This window comes from Zingiber officinale, chromosome 10B (assembly GCF_018446385.1).
Source record: "Zingiber officinale cultivar Zhangliang chromosome 10B, Zo_v1.1, whole genome shotgun sequence".
NCBI classification, from domain to species: Eukaryota; Viridiplantae; Streptophyta; class Magnoliopsida; order Zingiberales; family Zingiberaceae; genus Zingiber; species Zingiber officinale.
In genome coordinates this window covers 95,925,206-95,936,643 of record NC_056005.1, presented here as the reverse complement: position 1 = coordinate 95,936,643, position 11,438 = coordinate 95,925,206, and the positions used below count along the sequence as shown (strand labels likewise).

Below are 11,438 nucleotides of genomic sequence, written 5' to 3'. Positions count from 1 at the left end.
GGAAGGCGCCTTGAAGACCCATGAAGGCGCCTTCAAGGTGATAAGGCGCAGAATGGTCAGCGCTCATCTGTACGGTGGACTCGGAGTTATGGAGGCGCCTTCGTAGGCTTTCAAGGCGCCTTGGATGCCCTTTATAAGGGGTCTTCGAGCAGCAGTGAAGGACAACGAACTCCAAGCAATCCTTACGCTACAAGCTGCTCTAGAAACACCCAGAAGTGCTGTTACAAGTCCCCGACAACCCGGAGCTTCAGATTCTGCTACTTTATTGTTGTCGGTATAATTTGTTTTAGTTCTTTCAATTGTAATATCTTATTGTACATTTTACGAGCTTATAGTTGTTGCCAACGGAAAGCGATCAAGGATCGCGGGCCTTCGAGTAGGAGTCGCCTTAGGCTCCGAACGAAGTAAAACTCCTTGTGTCCCTCTGTGATTGCATTCGTTATTTCCGCTGCGTATATTTACTTTGATAGTTTTATGATTCTGATACGATCAAAATAGCCACGAGCGCTATTCACCCCCCCCTCTAGCGCGTCTCGATCCAACAAGCGGTCTCCGACCGTCGTCCTGATCAAAACTATATCATAGGAGAAGGTGAACACATGAGGTCACCATCGACGCGATCGGCGTCGAAATCCGATCGGATCTGAGCAGATTTTCCTCCGCCGTCAATTTGAGTCCCTGTTCAGATTCGGCTGCATCGATGGCGACCTCCTTAGATTCACCTTTCCCCTAGGATATAGTTATGATTGGGACGATGAGCTGGAGGCGACGAGTAGGACACGAAGATAAAAAAAATTTGAGGACAGAGAATTCGACTCTAATTGCTTCCCTCACTACCTGACAGTATCCATCATTTCAAATGATTTTTATATCTCTTTTTTTTTTGTTAATTTAATTTTTTTAAAACAATTTTATTTATGATTTTTTCATCAAATTTTTATATATAGAAAATTTTATTTTAATTTAATCAATTTTGTTTTTATTTTGGTTTAATTTTAAATTTTATATTATTTTTATTAATTTCATATATATATATATATATATATATATATATATATATATATATATAATCTACTATTAAAAAAAAATAAAACTGATAAAAAAAATAATCTTTTGTTTTTTTAACGCTAACTGATAAAAAAATAAAATTCATAAAGGAGTGTAAGAGTAAATTTTAAGTGGAACCGGAAAAGGGAAAGTATGGAAGGGGAAAAGCATGTCTCTTTATAAAATTAAGCAAGATTTAACCGTTTTAACGAGGAATATTTTATATTATTAACGAAGCATTTGACAAAAAAGATTGTGCAGTTTTTATCTTATTACCCTTAAAATACCCGCCGGCTGACGTGGCGTATCTCGGTCGCCGCATGATTCGGTTCCTACTCCGATCAAATTCAAAATCCCGTCGAGCAAATCCTTGGCGGTTTTCGATTCACGCCCGCGATGTGTCGGATTAGGGTTCGTTCTTCCTCCCCTCTGATTCCTGTTTCAGATATCCCCATTTCGGTCTCTGCATCGGTCGCCGCGGCTTCCACGTGGGAGTTCGACGTAGGACGGTTATTTTGATAGATTTCCATGATTCCGAACTCTTCGGGGTTTGCGAGGAGCGACGCTACGCGATTCCCGATGGCATTTTTCCTCCCCTCAGTTCTCAGGAATAGTTCACCTTCTGTGTGACTTCGCATTTTCTCCGCAGTCCGCTCCTAAAGTAGTAAAGTTTCTTCCGGTTGCATCGGACCAGGCGAGGCAAGTTAGGCTCAAAGCTTTTGAACATTTTGATCGTCAAATAGTTAATTTTCATTCTATGCTCCAAAATCTTATTTTTCACCCTTTTTTTTTGTTGCCCTAAGGATTGAAGAAGATCTGTGAGTCCGAATTGTTTGATTGCAATTTTTCCTCTTTCTTTGAGGGGGGAAAATGGAACGCAAATCCGACCAGATTTTTCTTTCCATTCCTTTGTAGTACCCACATGAGAAATATCTCTGAAGCTGCTCATTATCTAAATGCTAGATTCATTTCCATGCTCGGAGCACAGAATCTTGGATAAATTGCCCAAAGGAAATATGTAAGTTAATTTTGATGCTATGCTTATCGATTTTGATTAATCGATAGCAGTTTCATTCTCTCTCTTGTGTGCGTGTGTGTGTATCTCTAATCTGCTTGTTGTTTTTCTTTTCCTTAAAGTTTAGATACAGTTTGTTGGAAATGAAGCTTTGGGTTCATGTCATTGAAGCCCGTAACCTTCCTGTGGTGAATCTGAGTGGCACATGTGATCCTTACGTGAGATTGCAGCTTGGCAACCATAGGTCAAAAACAAAGGTAGTGAAGAAGAACTTGAACCCTGTTTGGGATGAAAAATTCGACTTCATGGTTGGAGAACTCAGCGAAGAGCTTATCATAACCGTCTTCAATGAGGATAAGTACTTTAACAATGATGTCCTGGGGAAGGTGAAGGTGTCATTGTTGAAAGTTTTGGATGGTGAAAATCTATCATTGCAGACACATTGGTACCAGCTTCAATCCAAGAACAAGAAATCAAAGACAAAAAAAACAGGTATGAATTCAATTTATCTTCTTGTTTCTCTTATTTATAGTCTCAGTTCAGATTCTTTCTTTATGGTTTGGGTAAAATCTAGAGAACCAGGAATATACAAAGAGTGCTTGCCTTGTTTCGGCAACTATGATCTTGTTTCATTCTTTGGTGTTTGATAGATACACCATTCCTTGTCAGAAATTTGAAATTTAAAACCTACTAATTTGGTCATTTGATTTTTTACTCTACTTGGTCCAACCATTTAATGTCTAAGGTTTTATGATATCATCACCAAGCTGTGTTGCTGTTGGCTACATTGTATCTTATCTTTCTATGTAACTCCATACAAGGATATATCACTATTAATCTTCATATCTCATAAAATCTATTTTAATTGCAAATAGAGTTTTCTTTATCTTCCTCTGCCCCTCGTACTTTCAACTTTTTGATTCAACTTGGGTTACTTGCAACTTCAAAAACAAGTAAATCAAAGTAATAGTTAGGTAAAATATAATAGTAAGTATATTAATGTTGGGATTTTCGAGTCGCAAAAACCGCTTTTTGCGTTGCGAAAACTCCGAAATCCCATGCCACCGGATCCGTGCGAATATTAAATTTTTCATGTACGTGTTTTCTAATCCTAGATCTACTTTAGATCTACATGTTTAGGAGTTTATACCTTTGATGCGAAGCCCTTCGCTTATCCTGCTCGTCCAAGAAGATGCCAGATCTCAAGGGTGTCAAGTGAACACCCCTCTATGTGTATCCACACGAACAATTAGGTGGAGAAGAAACCTTAGAGTGTGCTAGCACTCTTTGAGGGTTTCGGCCAAGGAGGAGGAGAGGGAGAGAAGAAGAAGCAAGGAGGAATAATGATCGATCATGAAAATAAGAGTAAAAAATGGCTTAAGTATTTTCATCTAATGAAAATACTTAATGCTCATTAACACCATTAATGAGCCTCATTAATGAGCCTTAATGAGTATTTAATATTCTTCATTAAATGACCATTTTTGAAACTCATTCGAAATTTGAATCTAAAATTCAAATTGAATTCTATTTATCATTGAATTCAAAATTCAATGAATATCATCATTAAGCCTCACTTGAGTCTAACTCAAGTCTAACCTCACTTGAGTCTAACTCAAGTCTAACTCAATCGAGTCTTACTCAATTAATCTAATTTGGATTACTCTTAATCCAATTTGGTTCATCACATGAACCTAATTCTCTTGGTTCATCATATGAACCGAATCTCCATCTAATTGCCTTTTGTGTGTGACCCTATAGGTTCTTGTAACGTTGACAATGCTCCTAAACCCATTTAGAAGCATAAGTAATGAGCGGTATCTAGCAACACATCATTACTACCTAAGTTACAAGAATGTTGAGATCCAACATCACCTTGTGACTACTAATCGTGACTCTTCACAATATATGGCAAGTGTCCTTCTATCCTTGACATCTAGATTGATCAATTTGAGACATAGACCGTGTCATCCTCTAATCAATCTAAATCTTGAACTCCAAGTAGACTCACTATAATCAAATGAGCTCAATATCTCATATTGACTCATTTGGGCATGACCATGCACTTAGTGGTCTCACTCTATCAAGAATAACGATGTCAATCCCGTTATATAGGAGGGACAGATCTCATCTACATCACTCACATCCCTCCGCATAATACATCCCTCCGCATAATTTGTTACATACCCAGTGATCGCCTTTATAGTTCACCCATTTACAGGTGACGTTTGACGAAGCCAAAGTGTGTAACTCCTTATGTAGGGAGCCATGGTGACTTCAGGTCTAAGGACTAATAGTCATACTAATAGCCACATGAGAAAGTATATGACACTCATATAACGATCCATGATACTTTCTCATGGCGGGTCATTCAGTATACATTCTCCAATGCATACCCATGTGTCAACTTGATATCTCCATATCCATGACTTGTGAGATCAAGTCATCGAGTTGACCTACATGCTAGTCTCGTCGCATTAACATTGTCCCTGAATATTAATACTTGACTAGGAATGATTAAAAGTAGTGTTCTCTATACCATCTCACTATCGATTCAACCAATCGATTGATATAGATAAGAACCTTCTACTCAAGGATGCTATTATACTTAGTTATTTGGCACCAATACAAGTAAGTATAATAACCAAAACAAATGTCTTTATATATAAAAGAATATGATACAATAAGTCCATACAACAATCATCATATGATTGGCTCTAGGACTCTAACTAACAATCTCCCACTAGCACTAGTGCCAATTAGTGTAGGCTCTAAGGCCCAATGACCTAGTGTGACCATCATGCTTTCTTTGTGCCAAAGCCTTGGTCAAGGGATCTGCGATGTTAGCTTCTGTGGATACTCTGCAAATCTTTACATCTCCTCTATCGATGATCTCTCGAATGAGATGGAAGCGTCGTAGTATGTGTTTGGTCCGCTGGTGTAATAACCAAAACAAATGCCTTTATATACATAAGAATATGATACGATGAGTCCATACAACAATCATCATATGATTGGCTCTAGGGCTCTAACTAACAATTAAGAGTATACCAATAAATAATATATTCAATTACACGAATTAAAATTATTGATATAATAGAAAAATATATATATCACAGATGATCATGGTTATAATAACACGATTGATCCATCTTAAGGACAGGCTTGGCCTTCCCCCAAAACTAAAGATGAAACAATATAATAATAATTAGATAATTAAAAATTAAATAGATAAAGACAGATGAAATAATAAGTGTTAATATATAATATGCATCTTTAAAGGGAGCCTTGGCGCAAGGTAAAGTTGTTGCCATGTTACCAAAAGGTCATGGGTTCGAATTCTGGAAACAGCCTCTTGCAAAAAGAATGCTGTGTACAATGGATCCTTCCCCGGGACCTCACATGGCGGGCGCTTCGTGCACTGGGCTGCCCTTTTTTTTATATATAATATGCATATTTAAACTATTGTATAGTGAAACTATCTAATCTATGCATATTGTATTAAAATTGGATGAACCTAAGTTTAGCACATTAGGTGTGCTTGGTCTATATATCTTCACATTTTTATTAATGAACAAACACCAGAAAGAAATCTTTAGCTTGTTTTAAAATGCATAATCAAACACAAAAAAATTCCTCACCAAGAGCATTAATGTCTTTATAGCTTGAGAGTTTTACATTATAGTTTACTCATAAATGGCTATTTATTTTATTTATTAGTGAGACTAACCATTTAGTTTCTACTATGTGTAGGGGAAATTTGTCTTGCTATATCTTTGTCCCCTAGGAACAATATCTTGGATGAATCTTCTATTACTGAACAGGTATCTTCCTTTGCTAACGTTGCATCAAGTTCGGAGTCATTTGAACTAATTAAGGAGGCTCCTTTCTACACTTCTAGTGAAAAAGTAGAGCCTTCTTCTCCTTCTTCTCCACCTTTGAGACTTGACAATACTACAATTACCAAGGAAGATAAGTTGAGTGCAGGCTCTTTTGTTGAAGTATTGTCTCAATTTTTTCTCGGGAGAAATACAGATTCCTTGGTGTTAGCTGATAGAAAAGATCTCGGTTCCCCGGAACAATCCCAAAGTGCACCTGCAGAAACAGAGATATGTGCTGACCCATCTTCTAATGAGCCATGTGAAAATAATTTCAGTTCTCTGTTGGAAACTGTAGCTACAAAGGATAATGGGACTGGTATGCCCGGAAAACTACCTGGTGGGGTATTGCTAGATCAGTCTTATGATATTGCACCAGTTGATTTGAACAACCTCTTATTTTCACCGGATTCAAACTTTGGGGATTCTGTTGCAGAAGTTCAGGGAACTACAGATCTGAAAAAGGAATCCTGGAGGCTTATCAATGATGAAAGTAGTTTGAAGAGAGTGATAACTTATACAAAAGCTGCAAGTAAACTGATTAAGTCTGTAAGAGCTACGGAAGAGCAGACATATTTGAAAGCAGATGGAAAACAGTTTGCTATTCTGGCAAGTGTAAGCATTCCCGATGTTCCTTTTGGTAGCTATTTCAAGACAGAGATCCTTTATTGTATAATGCCAGGACCTCAGTTGCCATCTCCAAACCAGTCATCAAATTTGCTGATATCGTGGCGTATAAACTTTCTTCAAAGTACTATGATGAAAGGCATGATTGAAAGCGGAGCAAAGCAAGGTCTGATAGAGAGTTTTGCCCAGTTTGTTGATATTCTTTCCAAACATGTTAAACCACTTTCCCTGGAAGACTCTTCTTCTAAAATAGAGGAAAACTTGACAGTGCCCGAGACAAAGAAAGAAACGGGATTGGGTTTGGCAGTTCACTTCCTGCAGAATTTTGCTGTTCTCCTCTCTCTTTTTATATGCATTTATGTGTGTGCTCACATCCTAATAGCCAACCCGAGTATGGTTCATGGGCTTGAGCTTGTTGGCCTTGATTTGCCTGATTCTCTTACAGAATTTCTAGTGTCAGCAGTTTTAATAATTCAAGGGCAATATGTTCTAAAAGTAATTGGACGCTTCTTGCGTGCTAGAGAACATAACAGTGAGACCTTCATCCCACCACATACATTGTATTCAACTTTTTCCCTTGATTAAACTGTTTTTATGTCCACAGGGAATGATTGTAGCGTTAAATCACAAGGAGATGGTTGGTTGCTGACTGTTGCATTGATTGAAGCAAGCAACATCGCAGCTGCATATTCATTTGGATCATCTGATTCCTATGTCGTTTTTAAATGCAATGGAAAGACGAAGACAAGCTCTATCAAGTTTCAAACAACAAATCCTGTATGGAATGGTAATCGCATGAAGTGCCACTTCCTTTTGCGCACTCCAGGCTTTTCTTTGTTTCTTAAACTTGACATAGTGCATTACTACTTATTTTCTTATTTGGTTGAAATTGCAGAGGTATTTGAATTTGATCCCATGGATGATCCTCCATCGAGAATGGAGGTTGTAGTTTATGATTTTGATGGGCCTTCAGAAGATGCTATCTCCCTGGGCCATGCTGAAGTCAACTTTGTGAAATCTAACTTGTCAAAACTAGCTGATATCTGGATCCCTCTTCAAGGAAATCTTGCTCAGGCATGTCAGTCTAAGTTGCATTTGAGGATTTTCTTGAACAATTCAACAAGCAATGAAGTTGTTAGACAGTACCTAACTAAAATGGAGAAGGAGGTTGGGAAGAAGGTAAACCACCATTCAATTTCATGATACTTTTTTATTTTTCATTTCTTCTAGCTTAAGTTTTAGATGATTATATTTGTAGATAAATCTGCGGTCCCCTCAAACAAATTCTTCATTCCAGAAGCTTTTTGGTCTTCCCCAAGAAGAATTTCTCATTAATGATTTTTCTTGTCATTTGAAGCGGAAAATGCTTTTACAGGTACTTAATGCTTACTTTAGGGGCAACAAATTTGGAAATAAACTGGAAGAGGATATTCTATCTCAATACATTTCTGTACAAGTGCATTATTCTCAATCTGTATTTCCATTTTGATTCTGTTTTACATGTTAATTAACCTGCTTGAGTAGCTAAACTCACAGTTCTGCAGGGTCGTCTCTTTCTTTCTGCAAGAGTTGTTGGGTTTTCTGCAAACATATTTGGACACAAAACCAAGTTTTTTATTCTCTGGGATGACATTGACGACATCCAAGTTGCTCCACCATCTCTGGCAAATGTAGGTATCCCTTCTTTGATTATTATTCTAAGCGAAGGCAGAGGCATGGATGCCAAGCATGGAGCAAAAGAAGTTGACCATGATGGGAGACTAAAATTCCATTTTCAATCATTTGTCTCATTCAATGTAGCCAGCAGGTAAAACTTATAGTTGGATGATACTTTATTTCAACATAACTTGGATGACACTGCTAATGCAACCTATAACAGTTAATTGAATTATAGAATATCAGCTTAGTCTTAGCTTCGACGTTATTGCAATTGATATCCACTTGATTTGAGAAATACCACTTTTTTGGTGGAAATTTCTTGATGTAAAATCAAGCAGCTGCAATTTTGCAGTTAGTTATTTTTTTAACATAATTTCTTATCTTGCACTTTGAATCATGGCAAACAGGACTATCATGGCATTGTGGAAAGCAAGATCTTTGAGTCCCGAACAGAAGATGCAACTTGCCCAAAATGAATCTGAAGCAAAAGAAGAAACTGGTTCATTCCTGGGATCAGAGGATGTGAAGATGATCGAGGTATTCTCCGATGGCCTTCCACTGGCTGTGAGTCATTTTCCCAACTCAGATTGAACAATGTTAAAGTAATTCATGAATTTTATAAGAAAAGTATCAGTAAAAATTGTGATGCTCAATGTTTTTTTAGGCAAGCTCCGTGGTGGATCTATTTGGAGGCCTGTTGGAGCCTAAGATTATGCAAAAAGTTGGTTGCATTGACTACTTGACTACGCCATGGCAATCAGTTAAACCTGACGTGCATCAGAGGCGAATTAGTTACAAAGTTGACAAGAATCTATCATGTTTCACTGGTGAAGTTACCGGCACTCAGAAAAAGTATCCCTTGTCTGATGGAAGCGGATGGGTTATCGAAGAGTCTATATCCCTTCAACCCCAAGAGCATCAATTGTGTGCTTATCTAAGTGTATGTGCCTTACAAATTCTGCCACTGTCATCCTGTTTGCATCTTTAGAAAATATCTGATATTGCATTTGCTGATCAAAGAGTAGCTTGTTTCCAAGTTTCGTAGACATCCTTGATACTAAAAAGCAATATTTCGTAAGCTCTGTGATATCTTATGGACCAAGGCCCTTTCTGATTACTGCATAATCACATAATCCCTGTACTTTTGAAATTTGATGCTCAAACCTTTTTGCTTTTTGACTGTTCTAGTGGCTTATTAGTCCTAGAGGTAAGGCTGCAAATCAGCCAAAGCTGAACTGAACTTGTTGCTTTGATGATGTTCAGCTGAACTGAACTTGATGCTTTGATAGTGTTCAAGCTTGATTATTTATCTTGATGAGCTTGTTCAAACTTGTTAGAAAGCTTGTTGAGCTCTAGCCGAACTCAAGCTTTTATCAAACTCAACTAGCAACATCACTTTCCTTATAATTTACTGAACTCAATTAGCCACATGGTCGTGCTTATAATTTACCGAGCTCAACTAACCACACGGTTCTCTTTAAGATTTAGTTAATTGATTGATCCAATAAATAGAACTTTCTAACATGCTATAAATAATTTAAAACTGTAAAATTTATGAAATACCAATATAATTGATACAAATAGTATATTATAAATATGCATGTGTATTATCAATTTTTTCTGTTCATGATACATTCATATATCTATATAATTGAACAAAAATACAAGTTTTTATTGAGCTGAGCATCAATCTTCAATCTTGTTCATGAATTATTTTTGTCCATTTAGTCCTACATACAGGGTTTGCCAATTCATGCTGTAATCAGAATCTGTATAATTTAATTCCATGAACTGGCTCATTTGGTTGGAAATTCTAGTCTCTCATAAATAGGAAAAAAAAGCACTACTCAGTTCATTCAAGTTCATGTTTCCTTCTTTTGCAGCTTCTTCTAAAATACCAGATCCAAGATGTGTCTTCTGTACCGAAAGCATGCTATGTCCAGGTAACTCTAGGAATTAGTTTGCTCAAAGGTACCAAACAGAAAAGGAAGATCACTAAGAGCTTGACATCCGATGCTTCCCTTCGCCTTAAGGATATGTTCTGTCAATTTGAAATAGAGCTACTCACCGGGGACCAAATTATATGAGCCTGACATAGAAGCTCATAATTCTCGAAGTAGTGGCGACTAGAGTTTTAGAACTCCATCTTATTCCAGCCTCCAGACAGCAGTGTTGATTCAGCTGCTGAATTTGAGGTCATTTTTAGTTCTCTTTGATGAAAAGTACCACTGAACACAACTACTTGGATGGTGTCCTTCAAAGGTGTTCTTGGGACTTCACAGAACAAGTAGGATTTCATTTACAGCCAGTTCTGGATCTCATGGATGATCCTGCTCCCTCCTTTTACTCGTAGATGATATCTATCTCGCCTTTCCGAAATTTGGATTTCTGTTTGAGATTAAGGCTGCCATTCAGCTAATGATAATGCCCACATGAATTAAGCAAAGTTAATAGTTTGATTCACTGATGCAGTGGAGATGGAAGCTGCAACCAATTGACTGACATAATCTTTTTCGATAAAAATAGCTGAAGGAAGCAAAGGAGAGCAGATTGCAACTGTATAGTTGCACATTACAATGTAGTATTTTTTTTTTTCATAGAACAATTTCAAACTGTGGCCATGTTTTAGTTGAAGTATATAAAGGTGGTAGATTGCTGTGGCCCAAAGATTGTACCATATTGTGTGGAATGAATGAGTGTCATTGTTATGTTGTACAAGATTGTAAGGGATTTTCCCAATTGAAGAAATTACTATTCATATTCTATTTTGAGAAAATGATACTTTGTTGTTGTTGTTGTTGTATATTCAAGTGTTGGTGAATTACATTGTTAAAATTAATGTTAGATGATCTAAAACTTACTTGAAGATGTTGAATATAGACATATGACATTATGAATCTTTTCTCCAAACAGATTCTTAGTGGTTATTGTTACTGATTTCCAGTTACCTTAGTTCATGGTTACCTTGATTTGGATTCGTTGGACCGGATCGACTTCAATGATGCAGCGATTGCTCTAGTGTTGTGATTTTGGTTGGAGATTCTGAAGTTCCATTTGGTTCCAAGGACCCCGAGGATGTTTAGTAGGCTCTTAGGAAAGGCCAAGGGGCAAACCAGTGCCTTGGCAACCATTGAGAAACTAAATGAGGTTCTTCGATCGACCAGGATTCGGTAATTTTATGTTTCATGTAAAAACTGTTCGCGATCAACTAA

At 37.3% G+C, this 11,438-nt stretch overlaps 1 protein-coding gene across 1 annotated transcript; it reads left to right on the top strand.

Moving 5' to 3' along the window:
* The first annotated feature begins 1,831 nt into the window (after nt 1–1,831).
* LOC122028631 (C2 and GRAM domain-containing protein At1g03370-like) lies at nt 1,832–10,989 on the top strand. The gene is made up of 10 exons (XM_042587482.1): nt 1,832–2,065; nt 2,190–2,554; nt 5,816–7,099; nt 7,172–7,354; nt 7,463–7,746; nt 7,826–7,942; nt 8,112–8,374; nt 8,634–8,790; nt 8,891–9,166; nt 10,110–10,989. The coding sequence occupies exons 1-10, from the start codon at nt 2,004–2,006 to the stop codon at nt 10,311–10,313; spliced, it is 3,195 nt and encodes a 1,064-aa protein (XP_042443416.1). The 5' UTR covers nt 1,832–2,003; the 3' UTR covers nt 10,314–10,989.
* The last annotated feature ends 449 nt before the right edge of the window (nt 10,990–11,438 follow it).

Coding starts and splice junctions, on each gene's coding strand:
- LOC122028631 (XM_042587482.1), top strand. CDS start 2,004: ATGCTAGATTCATTTCCATGCTCGGAGCACAGAATCTTGGATAAATTG. Junction 2,066..2,189: donor AAATTGCCCAAAGGAAATAT/GTAAGTTAATTT, acceptor CTTAAAGTTTAG/ATACAGTTTGTTGGAAATGA. Junction 7,943..8,111: donor AGCGGAAAATGCTTTTACAG/GTACTTAATGCT, acceptor ACAGTTCTGCAG/GGTCGTCTCTTTCTTTCTGC.